The sequence below is a fragment of the Herpailurus yagouaroundi genome, unplaced genomic scaffold (genome assembly GCF_014898765.1).
Source record: "Herpailurus yagouaroundi ecotype Mexico unplaced genomic scaffold, PumYag 181, whole genome shotgun sequence".
Lineage (NCBI taxonomy): Eukaryota > Metazoa > Chordata > Mammalia > Carnivora > Felidae > Herpailurus > Herpailurus yagouaroundi.
In genome coordinates this window covers 22,078,536-22,101,699 of record NW_024412412.1, presented here as the reverse complement: position 1 = coordinate 22,101,699, position 23,164 = coordinate 22,078,536, and the positions used below count along the sequence as shown (strand labels likewise).

Genomic DNA, 23,164 nt, shown 5'->3' with positions numbered 1-23,164 from the left:
ATGAGGAAAAAGAAGAACATACTGTATAGATGTCTGTGTGTATGATTTTTTTCTCTCTTTTAGAAACATTATGGAGTTACACATACTCTCTGTGGGGCGGGGGGAGTGCATGGAGGGAAGTCTGCAGATCATAAACACTCATACACAGAAATGTCTCTATCATTGCTTTCACAAAGCAAGTGTGCACTTAAGTTCAAAACACCCATGAAAATATCTGTAAGTGAAACATCTCTGAAAGTATCTGAAAAACGTTCAAAGCGTTGGTAACCCCAGGTAACAGAAGGCAGTGTGGGTGTTCAGTGTATAGACTGCAAAACAGAGAAGTTCTTTACTTGCCAAACTTCCCCAGAGTCAAGGTTAAGTGGCTCAGAAAAAGTCTCAGGAACGGGAGCAAAGGAGATAAAAAAAAAAAAAAAAAAAAAGAACCAGAGATAAAGGCAGAGATAAAGACAGAGATCAACAGGAAGATAGGGAAAAGAGTTACGAAGAGCTTAAGTGAAAATAACTGGAGAGACACGGAGCACGGAAGGTAAGTGGGATAAAAAAAAAAAAAAAGTGTTCCAGCTGTCCGAAGTGATCACATTCCAGAAGTAATGAACACGCAGGAGAAAATGTACACTAATGTTTCCATATCTTAATATGATAACAGCAACGCTAATAATCACCGAGCGACGCCAAAGCTCGTGGGGGAGGCACACACTACTAAATGTTGTTCAGTTTAGGGGCAACGGGATCAACAGTGCAACAACTGTGAAAAGCATCCTGTAGCTACGTGATGCTTCAGGGGCTGGCATTCACAGTGCCGACCCTCAGTTATCTAAGTGTGGCATCCGTGCACGGTACAGGTGAAAATAATTCCTTCTGCTCTAAGGCAGAGAAATTGGTACTACGTTTTTAAAATAACTATGACTGAAAAGTGCTAGAGTTTTGGTACATTAAAGGATTAGCCATAATCTACCTAAAACAGACCCTGGTTGGGTAGAGATTATGTGTGTGTGTGCGCTCGGAGCGGCTACTCCCAGAGTCACAGCACACACAGGTCCTACTGGGGATGCAGGGGAGGGTCCCTCAATCCCTTTTCATAATCCTTTCACTGGATCCGTGTGGACGCAGCCCAGACACTCAACTGACTTACAGCCTGGTATGTTGAAGACATCTCCTCTAACAATCCTATCAAAAGGGATCCCAGTGTGAAATCTGTTCTGTTGAGGCTGTGATGTAGAACGCAACCTGTCAAGTTTTTAGCGATGCAAAACAAAACACAAAAACCCCAGCCTTCAGGGAATTGATGGGTCAGGGTTGTCAGATTGTCCAAATTCCTATAGGTAGCCTTTCAGTAAGTTTACTCAGTAGGCAAGGAGGCTATAATTGTTTCTATTCATAAACTTGGTTTTCCTTCAGCAGATTGAAAGTGGCTTGAAAAGTGAACAGCTTTCTATGTGGAACTTTTAGAAAACTGTGCTCCTCAAGAAAACAAAATACAAATGGGTAATGGGTAATGAAACTTAGAGTTGTATAATTTAATCTATTTGTTTTACTCCAATTAGCAAGCTTTATTTGTAGAACACTGTGGCTGGCTTGCAAAGAATCTCTACGGCTCAATACTGAAGTTCCCAATATTTGCCTCGAGCCCAGACCACTATCATCACAAGCTTATTTATTACAAGGCACACATAAAAACAATGAACCATAAACTTACTTAGCATGCTTCCGCTCCCTTTTTCCCCCTTCTGGCCTTTGGGTCCAGGATTTCCTTGGAAACAAACAAAAAAAGCACCAATTTTATTTGTAACCAATTAAAAAATTAATTGCTGTAAATGGAGACAAAAATTAATTGCTTTAAATGGAGACAGAGCATCACAAAGTAACCTGGAATCTCAACTTAAAACAACCTACAGATGCTCAAATACAATAATGTTGATGGTAATAACAATGGATATCATTTTATTTTATTAAAAAATTTAATGTTTATTCATTTATTTTGAGAGAGAGAGAGAGAGAGAGAGAGAGAGAAAGTGCAAGGAGGGGAGGGGCAGAGAGAGAGAGAGGAAATGAGAAGAGAATCCCAAGCAGCCCAACTCGAGCCTGAACTCACAAACCCTGAGATTATGACCTGAGCTGAAACCAAGAGTCTGTCTCTTAACCAACCGAGCCATCCAGGCACTCCAATGATGGCCATCATTTTAAAAGTCTATTAGGTCCGTTACATAATCTCAAATTATCTACAAGGGCATTAAACATCCGATTTTCCTAAAGCAGGCAAAACTAACGTATAAGCACAATTTGTGCTTATTCATCTTCTGTTTTTGATTTCCCTCTTTGATTTTTGCCTTTCTCTCTCCCCCCAGGATGTCTTGTGTCTTTTATCCCATCTTAAACCTTGATTTCTGTATTTTCCATTATACTTCATCTGTTTTTCTATTTAAGAGGGGAAAATCCCAAACATCTGGGAATGAATTTCTGAGAGTGCTAAGATCCTGATCGCCTCCTTCTGAGGGAAGGTAAGAAGGTCTGAGGGGCATCTAAACCTCGAAGCCTACTTACTTTGGCTTTGAGAAACCTTATCTATTTACATAGGGGTGTGGTAAAAGGCTAGCATTTTATAGGAGGGTCAGGATTTAAACAGGTATCGGAAACATTGTTAAAATCTTTGCTAAAGGTTGCTATTCAACCACAGCTCCACCTTTATTTCATTTTTTAAATGTTTATTTATTTTTGAGAGGGAGGGAGGGAGGGAAGGAGGGAGGGAGGGAGGGAGACCGACCGTGTGTGAGCGAGCACAAGTGTGAGCAACCAAGCACAGAGTACAAGCAGGGGAGGGGCAGAGAGTGGGAGACACAGAATCCAAAGCAGGCTCCAGGCTCCGAGCTGTCAGCACAGAGCCCCACTCGGGGCTCGAACTCACAGACCGTGAGATCATGACCTGAGCCAAAGTCAGATGCTTAACTGCCTGAGCCAGCCAGGCGTCCCTCAAATCTTTCTGAACTAAAAGTTTATTCTTCCATCAAATGAAAAAAATAACACCTTCCATTGAAGAGTTACCTTGAAAATCAGCAACGATGTTTATAAAGCCTCTTGCCCATAAGAGATGAATAAATTAACAGAAGGTAGCTCTTACCGTTTCACAACATCTCCCAAAGCTTAGCTAGAATGGTCCCACTGTGGTTTTATTCTCAGTGAACGAGAAAGGACTTTTTCATCTCACTTCACGTTTTATGGCACCATTTTTTTAATGCTTATTTATTTATTTATTTTGAGAGAGGGAAGGAGAGAGAGAATATGATACAGTTATTTTTAATTTTAAAGTTTTAATATTTATTTGGGTTTTTTATTGTTTTGTTTCCCTCATTTAGTTTACTTTGTATTCACCTTTGTTTTTGAACATTTGTTCTTATTCGTCATTTAAAGTCTTTTTGAGCCCCAATTTATCAGATTTAAAAATATAACATTACATTGATAAGTAACATGAGAATTGAGATTTAACACTTAAAAATTATAAGCTGCTTCCAATTAAAATTTCACTGTGAAGGTTTCATGAAATGCCAACCATTCCTTTTTAGAGTATGAATAGATTGTCTCTAACCATTTTCCATACATGATTACACTGTACATAATTATATTCACTTTTTAATTGTGATTCAGTCATTTCAGGTAATGTGAAACTTTCAAAAATCATTAATTTATCAAAGTACTCAACTCCTTTCCAATTTTTTCGATGATATACTTTTATGAGATATTGTATCTCCATGTCCCCAAGAGGAAAAGTCTAAGATATTAAACAAAAATTGGGACAGGGGTACTTAAAAGGGTGTAATGATCAGTTCTAATTCTTTCCAGAGAAGGTAATGTAATAAACAAGCTTAATTTGATCATTTTTGCTTTATTTAGAAAAAAGAAAGAGCTGTACACTCTTCTTGGGAGTCTTTTTATATTACAATTTGTTTTGGAGAGTTTAAAAATAGAAATGCTCGAGCCAGAGCCCTGAGGGAACGACCCACTTAAATCCTGTTAGCTCTCGATCTTATGATAAATCAAAAATCAGGTTTTTTTTAATTTTGCTTTTTTATTTCATACCACTTTTTAAAAATGATAAAATGAAACAAAACTTTTTTTTTGCCTTCTTATAAGTAAACACAAATGTTTTAGGTTACTCTAGCATGACTCAAAGATCTCCTCACAGACGAAGTTACTTGGAGATTTTTTTCTCACAGGTAAACACATCAGAAACATCCTTGCTAGAGAACACGAGTGCATCCCTCCTTTACAAGGATACCTTTGGCTAAAACGGAGCCCAAGAATTGTCAAAACCTGAAGGTAATCTCCCTCCATAAGTGGCACTCTTCAATCAAAAATAAGGAGTTTATATTTCTGAAAGCCATTAAAAAACAAGAAATAAATAGTATGTAATATATTGACATTCTAACTTTATGTAGAGGAGGGGGTATTTTCAATCACATTATGATTTCAAGTATTTTTAGTGCCCCTGCTATGGGCTGGAACACTAGGTTACTTATTTTGCCACACATGCCCTATGAGCCCAGGTCTTCAGGTATTTCAATTTTAGATGAGACCATCCTCTGCCCTAAGCCGAAGACTGCTTCCTGTTTCCTGAAGGCTTCACCTTTGACCTTCTCATTAACCTCCCCCCTCCTTCCTGGGTCTCCTCAACCCCTCCCTTATTTTATCCTGCCATCTGCATCTACGTGGTATTCAAATCTCTTTCAAAGAAAAACAAATGAAAACCACAACACAGAAAAACCTGATCTGTTCTCTGAGAGTCAAGACTGTTCAAGAGCTCACTCTACCTCCACGTTCCAGCTGATCCTGGATCCTGCACATCTCTGAGCATCCCCCGATCTGGTTTCCACTCACCCCACGGAAACTGCTCTCAATAAAGGTGACATCCTTACAACAACAGCAACAACAGCAAAGGGACTTCTCTAGAGCTCATCTTACTCGACCACCTTGTGAAACTCGCTCTTGCCTTTGGCTTTTTCTCACCACATCCCCCAGCTTTTCTTAATCACCCTGGCTGCTTCTGCTCAATCTACGGCTTGGCTTTTACTGCGGATCCTGTACCTCGCTGGTTAAGGCTTCATCCTCGGCCCCTTCTCCTCTCACCATCTGCCCATGAAAGAGTATTAAAACCAAAGATTCCAATAAACTTTTATATAATCATAGCTACAAGTGTGTCTACTTCTAGCCTCTCCTCTGAACTCCAAACCCATGTATTCACTGATTTGTGACTATTTCCATGAATGTCACAGAGAGAACGTTCAGTAATTATCTGTCAAATAAATACATGGATCATTTACAGTCGAGAGTTCCAGATACTCTGAAGAAAGACCATAACTCACCCTTACAGTCGGACTTTGAATGGGCTCTGTGACTCCAGCCGAAGGGAGGCACCTTATTTACAGGCTCTAAAACCTAGTTCATTCGGCGAGGTTACATTCAGAGATTTTGAAGATGGGTAAGGTTACATTTCAGTTAAATCTTCAAAGCTCTTTGAAATACATATGTCAGATTATAACTGCTCTACTCTACAGATCTGTTAGATATCACGACAACATAAAGTCTTTCCTTTCTCTTAAGGACTATTAAGGACCGTGTCTTATTGACCCCTCATTTCCCAGGATCTAGCATTGCAGTGTATATACAGCAAGTAATTATTTCATGCAGAAGAAGGACACAAGGGGGGGAAGAAGAGGAGAGCCGAAGAGAAAATGAATAGGGTGCTCTTTTTTTTTTTTTTAAAGTCTATTTATTTTGAGAGACACGCAGAGAGAGAGACCGAGAGAAAGCGAGCAGGGGAGGGCAGAGCAAGAGGGAGAGAGAGAATCCCAAGCAGCTTCCTTGCTGTCAGTGCAGAGCCCAATGCATGGCTCCATCTCACAAACTGTGAGATCATGACCTGAGCCGAAATCAAGAGCGAGACTCTTAACCTAACGCGCCACTCAGGCGCCCCAACAGGGTGCTCCTTCTTAAGCTTTTTGCTTTTAAGGTTTATTTATTTATTTATTTTTTTAACGTTTATTTATTTTTGGGACAGAGAGAGACAGAGCATGAACGGGGGAGGGGCAGAGAGAGAGGGAGACACAGAATCGGAAACAGGCTCCAGGCTCTGAGCCATCAGCCCAGAGCCCGACGCGGGGCTCGAACTCACGGACCGCGAGATCGTGACCTGGCTGGAGTCGGACGCTTAACCGACTAGCTTTTTGCTTTTAAATCTGTCAGTGCTTTAAATATTATTCAGATAGTCCAGGCCGTGTCATTGGTTACAATATGACAATTACTGGATTTTATTTCTAGTTTTACTACCTTCTTTGGATTATTTTGGAGGAGAGACTCTATTATTCATTGTTTTAATCTACAGTATAACTAAAGTAGTACCAGGAATGATGTTCACATTTCTACTGAATTTGAGTTTTAAATAAGGCAGTGATATCCTAAGGATATCTTTTGTCATAGGAATTCTTACCTCTGCCCTTGCTTTTATTTTTGCAGAGTTTCTCTTTCTCCACTCCTTTTCTTTACCTGAATATATGGTTCTCAAAGTGTGTTCCCCAAAACAACATCATCACTATCACCTGGAAACTTGTGAGGACTAAAAATTTTCAAGGGAGCCCAGCCCCCAGCCCCCAGCCCCCAAACTGTTGATTTAGAAGCTCTGGGGGGTAGGGACGCCTGGGTGGCCTCAACTGGTTAAGCATCTGAGTCTTGATTTTGGCTCAGGTCATGATTTCACAGTTGGAGAGATTGAGCCCCTTGTCAGGCTCTGTGCTGACAGTGTGGAGCCTGCTTGGGATTCTCTCTCTCCCTCTCTCTCTCTGCCCCTCCCCCGCTCCCACATGCATTCTCTTCCTCTCTCAAAATAAACTTAAAACAAAAACAAAAACTCTGGGGTAGAGCCTAGTAAGCCATTTTAACAGGACTTACAGGCGATTCTAATGCCTGGTAAAGCTTGAGAACCTCCGACCTAAAGACATTGTATCCATTTTTTTTTTTTTTTTTTAACCTAAGTATATTTCACATACAATATTCTGGTAGTTTCAGGTATAAAACCTATTATACATCTTTTAGGCCAGCACTAACACTGCTTCCTCTGTAATACCCTGTCTTGCTCTACAGAATTAATCACTCTCTACTTTGTGCTTCCATAGTGTTTGGTCCTAATTCACGAATGTTTATTACCTACCACATTGCACTATAGCTAATTGCTTCTGCATTTTTTTATTCCTGCTCCTTAGGGGATATGCTATGTTTTATCTGCAGCACACAGTGAACCCTCATAAAATTATGTTGATTGGGTGGGTGAATGAATCAGTGAATGCTCTCTCAAATACTTCGATTAGAGGGCATTTGTTGAACTGTAGGAGCTTGACAGTGGGGAAAAAGAAACACACTAGAGCTTGTATAGGCAGCAGCTAATAACTAACATGTTTATATAGCTTGTATATATAGCTTACTTTCTGATAGAAACTGTTTGAAGTACTTTAAAACATTTATTAATTCATTTTATTTTTACAGAAATTCTAAAATATGGGTCTTCTTAATAGCCTTGTTTTTAGATGAGGAAACTGAGGCACAGAGAGGCTTAAATGTGTGGGGAGGTGCTCTTTTTTTTTTTTAAAGGATACACTATGCTATTTCTGTCAAGTACCTACCATACTATGCTTTCCCTGTATTTCCCAAGAGGTTAAAATAAATAACAGACATGGAATAACTAGGTGCCAACATGAAATTCAAATACAAACCACTGTGACAAACATTCATTCTTCTCAAATGAACCACGTAAGATTAGATCGTGCACATACACATTACAGAATGATCTTGTTGACTAAGTTTTAGAAGAGTAGCCGTTGCGAGGAAATTTCTGGAAGAAAACTCAAGGGTGGGGAGCCGGCTAGTTTTGTACTCCCAGATCCAAGCATGGTGTAGAAGGAAATATAGGCACTCAATAAATAAGGAAGCTTAGTTTTCATTAAATCAGCTAAGTTACGTTACAGTTACAGGCCTCTTCTGTGGTTTATTTCTAACATCATCCCTGACCATATAGGAAGATTATACATAACAGATGGGTGTGAAAAAGAATAGGGCCTTCTTAACATTCATATTTTTTCCCATGTTTCCGCTTTTTGTGTAGACTTTCCAGAAAGACAAATTAATAACTCTGATTTACTCAGAGCTCATATTGATACTCATTTATGAAGTTACCCTTTATGATTTAATGTAAATAGAAAGTTACAAATAGTCTGTACCAGAAAGAGTCCCAAACAAACTATTACCATGATTTTGCCAGGGATAATAAATGAGATAGATTAGCATGCCATTTTAGCTTTAAAGTTAGAATACAGATAAAATATGTTTTCGCATTTCATGGAACTATTTTAAATTATCTCAGAAACTATAAGTAGCTTTGCAATTTTGTCAAATTCAGAGTTTTTAAATATATTTATCTATCGCACACAAGTTGCTCATTTAGTAAATTCAGCAATTCCTGAAGGATGTAGATAATTTCAAACAAATTAACAAACGAACACTTCTTCCCATTTTGCCAAAAAGGCCTGATCAAAGCTAGACAGATTTAGAGATGGTTGGTATATAAATATACCATTCAGTTCAGGTAATTGGGTCTGATTGAAGGCTGCTTATTGGTGGCTAGCTGATTTTTCTCCAAGCTTAATTGCTACTGACACCATCAAAAACACCTTGGGGCGCCTGAGCATCTCAGTTAAATGTCTGACTCTTGATATCAGCTCAGATCATAATCTGGTGGTTGTGAGATCGATGGGCACAGGGCTCCATGCTGAGCATGGAGTGTGCTCAGGGTTCTCTCTTTCCGTTTCCCTCTGCCCCTCGTCCACTCATGATGGATCTTCCCTTTCTCTCTGCCCCTCCTTCACTCGTGATGGATCTGGATCGATCGATCTCTCTCTCTCCCTCCCTCTCTTCCTCCCTCCCTTTCTCAAAACTACATAAATAAAGATTAACAAAAAACAACACCTCAGCACACTTATTAAAACTGCTAAAATCCAAACGCTGACAACACCAAAGGCCAGTGTGGACGTGGAACAACAGGAACTCTCATTCATTGCGGTGGGAGTGCCAAACGGCACAGACACTTTGGCAGACAGTCTGGCGGTTTCTTACAGAATTAAACACAGGTTTACCATCCGATGCAGCAATCGAACTTCTAGGCAAACTCATGTCAGCAGTCTTATTCATGACTGCCCAAACTTGGAAGTACCACGATGTCCTTCAAATAAGTGAACGCACAAACGAATTGTGATACATCCATACATCAGGATATACTGAGCATTAAAAATAAATGAGCTCTCAGGCCACAAAAAGACATGGAGAAGCTTAAATGCATATTGCTAAATGGAATAAGCCAATCTGAAATGATTACATACAGTATAATTTCAACTGTATGACCTTCTGGAAAAGGCAAAACCATGGAGAGTGCAAACAGATTAGTGGTAGCCAGGGCTGGGAGGGAGTGGGGTGGTGAGGAGTAGGAGGACACCAGGGGATCTTTAAGGCAGTGAAACTGCTCTGTATGACACTCCAGTGGTGGACACATGTCTTTATATATTTGTCAAAACCCACAGAATGTATAACACTAAGAGTGAACTCTAATATAAACTGTGGTCTTAAATTAATAATAATGTATCAGTATTGGTTCATCAATTCTAATAAATGCACCACACTGACGCGAGGGGTTAATAATAGGGAAACTGGATGTGGGTTTATGGGAACTCTCTGTATTTTCTGTGCAGTTTTTCTATAAACCTAAAACTACTCCAAAAAAGAAAATGGATTAAAAAAAAAAAAAAAAAACCCACCTCAATGATAAGGTGATTATGACCCTTTGTCATAATTTTCTTTGAGATTAGGAAACAATAAACCTCTCTCCTTCTAAAATTTCCTTGTAAAGCTCACAATTCAAGCTTAGGCTACTGTTATAAGGAGTAGAAATAATGTCATCACGTATGTAAATTTTAAAGAGCCTGAATCATGCAGATTATTAAGAACTAATATATAATAGCAGCCAGTTTATCTTGCAGAGACTACGATTTCTGACCTATCTGTGGATTGCTGACTATAACTTCCCAGGGTTTGGCCCATTTTAGTTAAAAGTATATTTATACTTTGTTTTTCTTCGTGAGTCTTTCCACTCTCTTCTAAGATAGATACCGTTCTTGATGTGATTTACGGTTGGGTAGAGTTTATAAATCCTCTGTTGTCTTTTTTTTTTTAAGACTTTTCCTTTGGGACATAGAAACTGCTCAGGTAGACAGAAATTAGTTTCTAAATGTTTCAGACCACGAGACAAACTACATGTGCATCAGCTGTTCATGCTGGGATGGCTATTGTTTTTGTTATGCAAGACTATGGGAAAGTATCTCTGCTCCATGTATATATTATATTATCTACAAAGAACATCTAGATGATCACCACACCTGTCCTCCCGGTCTTCCCCATTGGTCCTGGGAATCCTCGGCTTCCAGGAAAACCAATTGCTCCCCGATCACCTTTGGGACCTGGAGGACCTATGTCATTAACGAAGAAAAACACAGTGGAAATAAATCATTTTTCATATAGGTTTGTGAGTATAAGAAAATCAACGAATATACAATAGGCAAATTTCCAAAGGTAGGGATAATATTCGATCATAACATTTCATGAGTGCCATTGATAAACAATATAAGCAGTTGGTAGAAACATTAGTGCATTTAGTAAATGTAGATACTCAATAAAAAACATATTGTTATCACAAGTAAAAAGCATATAAGAAAAAAATTTTTGGAGTTTTAACCAGAAGGCTTATGTAATCCAATCAGGAATCCTCAAATGGCAGGATTCTGCCTGTAGCTGAAATGGTAACTTTGAAATGTACAAGGTGAAAACGGAATTCTTAAGATTTGTTACTGAAAAAACACAACTCAAGCAATGAGAAGTATAAAAAAATATTTAAAAAATTGGGTCCTACTGCTGGAATATATTAAGCTTTCTTTCATGTACTTGATTTTACACATTCTATTGTAATCCCAAACAATAATGTGACCATATATATGTGATATATATACATTTGTGTGTGTGTGTGTACTATACAAAGATTCATTTATGGGTGCATATTATATAAATATACAAACCCAGGATTTTATGTGATTAAATGAAAATAGCCCCCCACCATTACTGTAGTGACCATGAAAACTGCACATGAAAGTGTTATTTTCCAGTAGAATAAACTATTTCATCCTGGGGTCCAGCAGTTTGAAATAAACTATTGTAAAAATCTCATTTTAGATGTTATTATCAGTTCACAGAGATTCTATTAATTCAATTTTCAGTTAACTCCTTGGGAAGCACACTATGAAAAATTTAAAAATTATACATCTTTTTCCAATATCAATCTGTTAATATATTGTTGTTAGTTTACAAGTTCCAGGAGGCAGGACTTATCCATACTTAATTCAGTAAAAAAAAAAAAAAAAATCTTTTCTTGAGGTACATTCATATAGATACCTGAAATTGAGCTAAATATTCTTTAAGAAATGTTAAGTTCAACATTTAAGTTAAAGTTTAAAGTTAAGTTAAAATTTAACATTCTTAAATAGTTAAGAAATATAATTTATGCCAGCCTAAACTTTGCTTCCATTGTATATTAAGCAGATATCCAAAGCAATAAAATGATAAATTATGTTTAGAAATATGAGTAAAGTCAGGGCATCTCAATTTAATAATTCAATATACATTACTTTACATAAATATAGATATACTGTATATATGCATTATATATAAATGTATATGTATACATCTATATATACCTAACTATATCAATATATGATACATAAATTGCTATTTTCATATATCGAATACACACACAAACTCACACACAAACACACTCTACCTTATAGTATCTACTAACTGGATTTCATAGCATACATCCTAAAAAAGAATTATCGTCAGTTCTCAAGATGGGCTAATTGATTAATACTTATACCTTTCTTCATTACCCAAGGAAGACAGTCAGTATCTGTACTTACAGTTATTAAAAGGTCACTCAAATTTACATATAAAAACACCGACTATAAATTCTTTCTCTCTCTTTTTGTAAATCTTAGGCCACTGCCCACTCTTTATAGAATGCTGCTCACGGGTAACTCCCATTTGTACAATTTTCTCCATTAATTCAACAAAGATACACTGAGCACACATATTATGTCAGTCCCTATATGTTCTTGGAGTTACACAGGTTCTTATCTGAACAGATCTTCCACTGTGGAGACATACAGCAAGAAAGTTAACAAATCAAGAAAGAAGGTGATTTTGGAGATGATAATTTTAGAAAAAAGAGAGAAATGTAATAGAGGATGCCTAGCAAGGGGATCAGGAAAAACCTCTCCAATAATGACTTACTGAATACACTTCGGTGACGCTCAGAATACAGCTCTTCAACTAGGAATTATGTCACATTTTCAGTGGGTGAACAAATGAATCCATAAATGAAGGCCATGTGATATTTTCATAGAAATCACTTGATCATTAGACCTCCATTACGGGAGATATTTAGGCAGACTCTGTATGACCTATAGAGTTATGTGACTTGTGTATTTAATGATACTTCTTTATTTTTATTTATTTTGAGAGACAGAACATGCGTGCATCTGTGTGTGTGAGTGGGGGAGGGGTAGAAAGAAAGTGGGGGACAGAGAGAGAATCCTGAGCAGGCTCCAAATTGTCAGCACAGAGCCTGATGTGGGGCTCGATCTCACGAACCATGAGATCATGACTTGAGCCGAAACCAAGAGTAGGACACTCAACCGAATGAGCCAACCAGGTGCCCCGATGTTCTTCTTGGTAATATAATCATTATTTTCACCAGCTTTTTGTCAAGGCTGCTAATTTAATTTTATTTAATGGTATGTACATAATTTGCAGACATTTTTGGATTCATTGGCATAATTAGTTACCTCCCAAAGAAACCTGCTTTCTACACTTATAGCAAGAGTCTGCAGCCAGCAATGTTCCTTACTCAAATGCATATTTTGGGGAGCACTGTCTGGTTCCAGCCTGGGGGATAAAGCTTTTTGGGCCACAGACTGGAAGAAGAGGGGTGGGTGGGGTAAAGACACGGGTAGATATAAAGATAAATGAAATGCAGTTCTTGTCCTTCAATAACCACAGTTAGATGGACTTCATTTTCTCTTCCAGAAGCATGATTCTTATGGAAGAAAATTCAAGCTATGTCTGAAAAGTAAACAGCACTGGATAATGATCAATGTTTTGTGGCCAATGGACCCTTTGGTTCCCTCTCAAGGCGTCTCGTGTAGATAGCGCTCCCATGCCTACAGGTCAGGCTACCCTGTTATTGATCGCAGTGGGCAGAAACAGCCTAGTAGATGGCTACAGAAAGGATACTTCAGGATCTAATTCAGCGTCCTTTCCTTAAAGCACTATTGTCATGGGGGAATAACCCAGAAAGTGCCCCCAAAGGATTTCAGAGGATGTCAAGAATCCTCTACCATGACATTTATCGTTTATAGAATTACTTATCATACTGGAAGTTTTGTGCAGGCAGAAATTCTCAACCTCTGAGTATAGGGTCCACAAGGCCTTGTAGAGCACACGAGGAACAGGAAAAGTGCTCAGCAAAGATTTTGTTGAGTAAAAGGCATAGGTCATTCTCCCTGGCATGCTTCCAAGGAACTACCACTCTGAAATTTCTGTTATTTGAGATACAGCACATTTTAACATAATACCCAGCCCAGTACCTGAGTATCTACTGCAGTATATTAATGAATTGGTTATTCAGGCCGCTAGAATAGTCATTAAAGTTTGTCAGGTTTAGAGACCACGGTTGTGAATCTAGAGGACTTTGAGTTAGTTGGTCAAGCGGAGTTTAATAAGCTCAACTGCACGTATTCGTGAGATGTCAATGAACTTGCTGTAATCAGGAAGTAGAATTATCATGACCGTTCATCATATACTCTTTACTTCCTGATTCTAGTACCCATATTGAGCAATTAGGTAATCTGGCAGCGAACAAAACAGAATGTACCAATCAAGCGAGGAAGAATCCATTAAGAGAGATGCCTGGTAACCTGAATACTTTTGCTGCAGTGCACCAGACCAAATGGCAACTTAATAATCTACCAGAGTCAACTTATAACCCAACAATGAAATCTAACTCTCTTACATGAGAAACTACATAATGCCTATTTGCGTAAAAGAGCAGTACCAACGGCAACAGACTAAACCCTCACTAAAAGAATCAGAGCAGCTTTGCAATGGTATCTGCTCAGGGTATTAACAAAAGCTGAAACTTTTAAATCCCTTTTTCTATTTCATACATCCATAGTTCAGAAACAGGTGCAAAAGATTCTCCCAAGATGAAGTTTTGCACAGCAAGTTGTAGCCCAGACTGAACTTACATGGTTGAGTTATAAAGCTTTGACAATTGCACTCTGTAATGGAGGAGCTGACAGACCTTTGACAATAGCAGCTCTGACAGCTGATAGAATACTGGTTACTTCCCCTGCTATGACATTAATGCGCCATTGGTAAGATCTCTGGATTGCTAGTCAAGTAGAAAGATTTTTCTGAATAAAGAATCTTACCTGGCAATATTTTCAAAGGCATAACAGCAACCTGCCTAATAGAAAAAATTATGTATATGTTGTGTATACGTATGTAATAAAATAAATAGATACACAAATAGATTTTAAACAATTTTAAAGCCTTTTTCATGTAAACTATGCATTGGCCTTTTAAGTATAATGATGCCAAGGTCAGAGGTGTCATATTCAGGTTTTTCATTTTTAAACACTAGTTTTCTGATGTAACCCGGGCTAGTCAATATATTGATCAGAAAGAAGAACATTTTATACAACCAAAAGACAGAATAATAGGATGAAGTACATGGTATTTAGACATGTTTTGGGTGGCACAACCCATCCTAGATATAACTAAGCCAAGCGGTATACTCCCCACTTTCAAAGAGCATGTGGGTATTTGATTTCTAGTGAAGAATAACATGACAATCATGCTATTGTTCTTGTCTCCTCTATGTTTTTGAGAGCAAGGAGAGTTCATGCTCTTTCTCCTTTTCTGTCTTCTATTATCTTCTCTCAAAATACTGCTCTCAAGATTACAACATCAACAGAGGAAAATAATTTAAAACTATTTTGCTTGAAGCAAAATACAGAGAGTGGCTGACAATGAAGGTAGAAGTCATTTGTATTCTAGTCAATACTTACATTTAGATTTCTTAATTTTAAGCAGATATATTCCAGTTAAGGACTATACAAGGAATCCAAATTCCTTTGAGATGTGTGTGTGTGTGTGTGTGTATATACATACACGTATATATATACACACACACATACATACACATACACACACACATATATACACATACACACATATATATACATCTATAGTATATGTACTATTTATATTTATATACATTTAATATATATTTTACATATATACATTACATTTTATATATATATACACATGTATATATACATATGTGTATATATGTGTGCATATATATGTATATGTGTGTATATATGTACACATATACATACATACATATACGTACATACATATATACATATATACATACATACATATATACATATACATATATACGTACATACATATATACATATATATGTATACGTGTGTATGTGTATGTGTGTGTGTATATGTATACGTGTGTATATATATAAATATACACACACATATGCATACACACACGTATATACATACACACATATATATACATCTATAGTATATGTATTATTTATATTTATATACATTTAATATATATTTTACATATATACATTACATTTTACATATATATACACACGTATATATACATATGTGTATATATATGTGTGTGTGTGCGTGTATATATATACACGCACACACACACACACATTATATATATAATGCAAATATATTCAATGTGAAGATGATTTTCGTATTCTCTTCATGTGACCTAAAGCTAGGTCTGCCATACACTATGTGTGATAAAGGACATGGACAGCACTCTCCAGACTTCTTGAAAACCCCATATGGTAACTCTGGCTAAAGCATTTAACTTTTTTCAAAAACCTAAAGCAGTTACATATCGTACATTATAGTGATCAGGCTGCTGGAAAATACTTAATATCCCCCTTAATACACACACACACACACACACGCACATGCTCCACAGGAGAAAAATCGAATAACCATTTTCCCCTACACACATACATACTACCTGGCCCTATAGTGTATGATTAAGTGGTTACTATTACCATACCCATTGCACCTGGAATGCCTCGTGGACCACTTTCTCCAGCAGGACCCCTCTCTCCTTTTTCACCTGGGCGTCCAGGAGGACCTTTAAAAAATAAATTACAATTATTGGTCAAAGTTTGAAAACATAGGTAAAATGGATCTGTCACGTTTCAAGACAGTTCTATAAGTAGGGCCGCCTGGGTGGCTCAGTCGGTTAAGCGTCGGACTTTGGCTCAGGTCATGATCTCACGGCCCGTGAGTCTGAGTCCCACATTGGGCTCACTGCTGTCAGTGCAGAGCCCACTTCAGATCCTCTATTCCCCTCTCTCTGCCCCTCCCCGACTTATGGTCTCTCTCTCTCAAAAATAAACAAACCTTAAAAAAAATTAAAAAAAAAAAAGACAATTCTGTAAGTAAATTCAAAGTCTTTTCTTTGTTGTGCAATAACATGAATAAGACTGACCTTCCAGAATGGAGGCATGCCCTGCTACAGAGGAGTGCAATGTTCTATCCCGATAAGGAGGAGATAGCCCTAAAATAGACAACCTAATTATGTATTACATAATTATGTGTGGCTACCACTTTTCGAGGTTCTTAGAACCCAGGAGCAGAGAAAGACACTGAGTCAATGACAGCATAAACCCACATCAGTACTCTATACATACTAGGCAGATTTCATTATATTCAGTTAGTTGCTATCTGGAAAATGTGTAAGTAAGGACCTATCAATCACGTGTGATCCACACATAGTAGACAACCAAAACCCATATTGTTGAAAATGGCAAACTCAGACATTTGTTAGAGAGATGTAAATCAGCAGAGGTGGCAATGGTTGAAAAGCCTTTATTGACAGAGTAAGAGTTGAAAGGTAGTTTGAAGAATGGATAGAATGAGGTGAAAGAGAATTCTGGGTAAGTGGGAGAGACATGGGGAAAGGTAGGGAGGTGAAAATGAGTAAAAGAATACTTTTTCAAGTAAAGCACAGTTGATCCTTGAACAACATGGGTTTAAACTATGGGTCCTCTCACATGCAGACTTTTTTTTGGACAAATACACTACAGTACTGCAAATATATTTTCTCTTATGATTTTCTTAATAAAATTTCTTTTATCTAGCCTTGTTGTAAGAATACAGTATAAAATGCATATAAGTTACAAAATATGTGTCAATTGATTTTTATTGGTAAGGCTCTGGTCAATGGTAGGCTATCAGTAGTTAAGTTTGGGGAGAGTCAAAAGTTATACACTCATTTTCAAGTGCACAGGAGATCAGTGCCCCTAACCCCTGTATTGTTCAACTAGAGTTGTATCAAGTAGAATGACTAAATAGATCAATAGAGTTGTATCAAGTAGAATGACTAAATAGATATAGACACTACAAAATAAGTTGGAGGGGTCTCAGGGAAAAGTTTGACTGCCTGGCCTCACAATTTCCCCAAAGACCCCTGAATACTGAATTTGATCAATAGTGATGTAGTCTTTGAATTTTCTATGCCCAGCAAAACAGAAACCTAGTGATCACCTCTTTAGAATGATGGCACTTTGGAAATTTAAGGTAACACTCCTAGTATCCCCTCTTCTACATGGACCGCACAGGACAAGTATTAACACCTTCACTTAATGCAGAACACTCTACAATTTTCCTTTCAACTCCAAAAGGAAGAAACAATCTCGGATATACCATAGAATAATGAATACAGATCCTTTAAAAGAGGCATTTTGGGGTGGCTGAGTGGTTCAGTTGGTTGGTTAAGCATCCAACTCTTGATTTCGGCTCAGGTCATGGTCTCAGTTCTGAGATTGAGCCCCATGTCAGGCTCTGTACTGAGTGTGGCGCTTGCATGGGATTCTCTCTCTCTCTCTCTCTCTCTCTCTCAAAATAAATAAACAAACATTTAAAAACATTATTTAAAAAGCTAAAAGAGGCATTTTCAATCGCTGTTGTTCAGCCAAATACACAGCCCAAGGATGATACACAACTATATTTTGCATCACTGGTTAGAGAGCATTTGTTGACAAGTTTTACTCAGGTGGGCAATAAAATACCTGAAGAATTTGAAGGGAGGGCCATATAAATAAAGACTGTCTCATGAAAAAGTATATTCTATTCATTTTCTTTGTTTTGTTTGAAGTCCCATCCCTGCTTCTCTCCATTTTTTCTGATCTGTTCCATTTTTCAAGGTCCAACTTAGATTTTAGAACCTTCCTTCCCCGGTTTTTAAGACATCATTGTTCTTCTCAATGGCACAATGTCCCTTTCTCTTCATATGCAACATGGGGCAGTAATATTTTATTGCATTTTTGTTACAAAAGCAATGCAACTTATTATAAGAAATATAAAAGCCTAGAAAAAATATAATTCATAATTCTGTCATCTTTTTTATTTAGAAATTTATTTATTTTGAGAGACAGAGAGCAAGAGCAGAGGGAAGGGAAAGAGAGAATCCCAAGCAGGTTCCATGCTGTCAGCACAGAGCCCAATGTGGGCCTCGATCCTACAAACCACGAGATCATGACCTGAGCCAAAATCGAATCAGATGCTCAACCAACTGAACTCCCCAGGCACCCCCATAATTATATCATCTTGAGAGAATATTTATTTCCTGTGTCTGTACTTTTTGTTTTGTTTTGTTTGCCTGCCTATTTTTTTTTCCATATAATCACGTAAACAAATTCTCCTAAGCTTTGGCTTAATGTTGGACACACATATTTTGATGTTGCACAAGAAATGTCATGGTTTTACATCAATCTGTACACATCTTCCATTCCATGCAGAAGGCAGACATTCCCAACAGCAGGGGTTATACGTCCACCACCAAGAACACAGCTGTGGTTCAGTCATCTCTATACAGTGACAAAGTTAAGGCAAGCAGGATGGAAAGACTCAATCTGCAGCCCAGATTTTGCTGAGCAAACTGAAAGGAAGCAAATCCACAGTACTCAAGGTGGTTTAAAAAAAAAGTGCACAAGGAAAGATTTTGATTTAGTAATTAGAGCTCTAGAGCAAGACACAGACATTTCAGGAAAAGGGAATGTGTGAGACAAGAAACAAGGGACCCATAGAGTATATCTAGGCTCTTAGCCTCTGTGATTACGAGTGTCCACCACTTGGGGCGCCTGGGTGGCTCAGTTCGTTAAGCATATGACTGGCTCAGGTCATGATCTTGTGGTCCAAGAGTTTGAAACACAGAAGCTGGAGCCTGCTTTGTATTCTGTGTCTCCCTTTCTCTCTCTCTCTGCCCCTCCCCTGCTCATGCTCTGTCTCTCTCTGTCTCAAGAATAAACATTTAAAAGAAAAAAAAGAAGTGCTCACCATTTATTCAGCAAGTAGGAAATAGAACTCTTTCACAAACACAATCCTTACACGTATTTTGCAGGTAACTGTGTAGAGTAACTGTATACAGCTCTAATGTTGGAGAATTAATCCAATCATAACAAACACCTCTGTGTTATTTTATATAATTCTGAGTCAAAGATCTTTCTCTGTATTTTTATATAAAATACTGATACCAAGTTTCTGAATGCCAGAGTAAGAAAACCAAGTAAACCTTAAAGAATTCTAGCTGGGTGTGTGGGATGTTACATTTTTATTGTTATTTTATTCTTCATGTAACATTAATCTCACTTATTATGTTTCATTTTTATACATTGTTATATCTCTTCCACTGCCTAGACCGAAATGCGGGAAGTATCTCAATAAATATTTTTAGTGTCTTTTACATATTTTGGTGGGATAGAAGTATACAGATCATATACCAGTTTTCTTTTAGCTGTGTGTGTAGACTTTTTAAGAACACTGTGAATATAATGCTCTCATGCTACCTTACAAAAGTGGTATCTCCTCTCCATCCCTGCTGTAGCTCACATCCTAATCATCCTGCAGCTGGATTATTCTAGACTTTTTTTTTTTTTTTTAATCTGGTCGGAATGGATTGTGTCTATTTCACCTTCATATTTCCTTAAGTTCCAGCTTAAAAAAAATACTATCTCCATCAACTATACAGAAATATAGCTATCTATTCCGCCATGTTATGGAAAAAAGAATGAAGAACTTAAAGTCAGGAGACTTAGTTTCTTTGCAGTTGCCTTCTTTGTTCTGAATTATTAGTCTCTCAAAACTCTATTCCATAATCACATCAATAACCACCTCTGTGCATCAATAAATGGACATAATGCTACCTGTCAGCTCCCTTGCTAACTGATGTCAAGACTAGATTAATATTGCCCAAAATGTCTGATTTGCTCTAGTTCAAGAAGCCATATAAGAATTCACACTATTTTTCTTCAAATTTAATGCCTCCTAACTCCAGAGTTACAGGGATAATTCATAAACACTGCAGTGATAATTTGCGATGGACAATTCCCTCTATAAAACACACATACAAAATCCATTCCTTACCTCCCTCCCTATGATTTTTTTTTAAACGAACACTAAGATTTCTAGATAGCCACAAAAAAGAACTGATTTAGAATACTCAGTAACCATAAATACCAGAGATCAAAATTATACAGTTCACTGGAAAAGCAAACCCAGGCATATCATATCATTTAAAATCCTCAGATGATACCAAAGAACTAATAATGTCTGCCTAAATTTCCAGAGCTATGCTTCTCCATATCCTATTCATTACGATCATATATTTTCTACTTCAGTCTTAATCTTGCCTTCTGTTTAGATCATCATAAAAATCTGCCAAATCTTCTTGGCTATTGGTTCTTAAACCTGCCTCTCTCTCTCTCTCTCTTTTTTTTTTCTTTTAGTTTTCATGCTCATTGACTTAGATATCTTTAACCTGGAAGAGGACTTAGAGGTTTCTTAGTCAAACATACGTATAGAGAGGTCAGAGAGAGTAAATTGTCCAAGGTTTTAAAAGCTAGTCGGGTAAAAACAGAACTAGACCACTTCTTTCCTGACATTCTAGGCTACACTCTCCCATGTTTAATTGACTTCACTTTTGGCTCTGTTTTCCTACTTTTTTTCTGGGATGAATTTTTCTTTTACCTCATGGTGAAAAACACACCAGTTCTTTAAAATCACGGTAACTAGTTGTACAAATATCCAAGTTTAAATTCTACCAATTGTTTATTCTTCTTCCTTGATATGAATATATACATGTATGAATATATGTATGATTTTAGATCCTCCAAGAAACATTTGTCTAAAATCTCATTTCAAATAAACATCACATTCTCTCTTCTCACCACTGAGCCATATTGTGTTTTATTTCTCTTAACTCCTCTCCTTGAACGTTCACTGACTTTGATTCTTTAAATCATGCTATGTCTCACTCCCTACCAAACTCTACTTCATGATTTCAATGATGAAATTCCACTTAGTCCTTAAGACTCTAATGACTGTAATTACTTGATAAATATGTTAAAATATCTTTGTCTCTTTTATCTTCATGATTACATAGCAGGTGTTGACATTAAGAGGAGGGACCCAAAGATGGAAAATCCTACAACCAGCCAGTGATAAAGCACTCATTAACGTGTACAATTCATTTTTCTTGGGTTATAATTTCAAGGGTATTTATTCAACATTTGTTTTATGCTTATATGTGGTAGAGAATATAAAAAATAGTCCCTGGTTTTAAGGGATGTATTGTTTTCAGGAAGCGGCAACAGTGAACTAGAAGACAATGTGAGATACTTTTAGGTATGACTATCATGTGAAGATTTCTCTTATGAAAGGATACCTAATGTTCAATATTAAACAAGATGTAGATGTCAGGAAGTATTACTCTGATGGAACTAGAGAAGTCTTCAGATATTAGATGGGCATTGAATGAAAGATAGGATATTTTCAGATACAAAGGGAAGAGAAGATATTTCAAGCAAAGGCAAAGGCATGAGTCAGGATATAAAAAGTACTTGGTATGTTAGAATCATAATTGAATCAATTGAAGTATTTGGTATCACAAAGGGAAGAGGGAGGAAATCAGGTATTGAAAAGTGGTTAAAAACACATTAGACAAGATCCTGAGTGCTGCAGAGAGAAACATAGAATGAGGAAGTGATAGAGAAGCTTATAATCGAGGGTTTTTTCTCTTCAGGAAGACTGCATTTTTTTACCAAGAATGCAGATAGAATTACAGTCTGAAAGATTGGGGAAGGAAATGATTGGCAGACTATTTCAATAGTCTGGTAGAGCAGTGGTAAGAAAAGTTTACCCAAGACACTGCTATTACAAAGTGTGACTTAAGGAGAAGAAAGTGACAGTTTTGCTGATTTATTCAGCACATATATAATTGCTCACCCACTGCACAGAAAGCGCTCTAACAGGTACTGGAGACAGACAGATAGACAAGAAAGGTGAAACTCAACCTCATGAAACTCACGAGCTATCAGAGAAGACGTATCCTAAACAAATAAGCAAATGCACAGATGAAACAATTTCACGCAGTGGTAAGTACTATGAGGAAGCTAAAGCAAATGATGACATAAAGAGATGGGGGGAGGAAAATGAGAAGAGAGGAGGGAAAAAAAATCACCCCTAAAATAGTGTTCTTGAGTGGATCCAAGAAGGAGTGGCGTTCCAAGAGAACAACGTTTCAAGAGACAAGGCAGGAGTGTACATGATGGACAGTAAGAAATGAATGCAGCACTTCCTCCTCAGGAACTTACACTTCGTAAGTTACTGTGTAACTCACTTACCATGTAAGTTACTATGTAACTCACTTACCATGTATGTTACTATGTAACTCACTTACCATGTAAGTTACTATGTAACTCACTTACCATGTAAGTTACTATGTAACTCACTTACCATGTAGGTTACTATGTAACTTACTTACCATATAGGTTACTATGTAACTCACTTACCATGTAAGTTACCATGTAACTTACTTACCATGTAAGTTACC

At 37.4% G+C, this 23,164-nt stretch overlaps 1 protein-coding gene and 1 long non-coding RNA gene across 4 annotated transcripts in view; one reads left to right on the top strand and one right to left on the bottom strand.

Annotated features, from left to right (window-relative positions):
- MSR1 (macrophage scavenger receptor 1) overlaps positions 1 to 23,164 on the bottom strand; it is a 90,746-nt gene that overhangs the window by 34,960 nt on the left and 32,622 nt on the right. For all 3 annotated transcript variants that reach the window (XM_040490091.1, XM_040490089.1, XM_040490090.1), the window contains 3 exons: positions 16,322 to 16,402; positions 10,467 to 10,556; positions 1,700 to 1,753 (listed from right to left, as the gene is read on the bottom strand). In XM_040490091.1, coding sequence (XP_040346025.1) covers positions 1,700 to 1,753; positions 10,467 to 10,556; positions 16,322 to 16,402 — 225 coding nt within the window. The remainder of the gene's footprint in view (positions 1 to 1,699; positions 1,754 to 10,466; positions 10,557 to 16,321; positions 16,403 to 23,164) is intronic.
- The window catches only part of LOC121039741 (uncharacterized), a 9,485-nt gene continuing 8,735 nt past the window's right edge, over positions 22,415 to 23,164 (top strand). The window contains exon 1 of the long non-coding RNA XR_005794965.1: positions 22,415 to 22,706. This is a non-coding gene — a long non-coding RNA (uncharacterized LOC121039741). The remainder of the gene's footprint in view (positions 22,707 to 23,164) is intronic.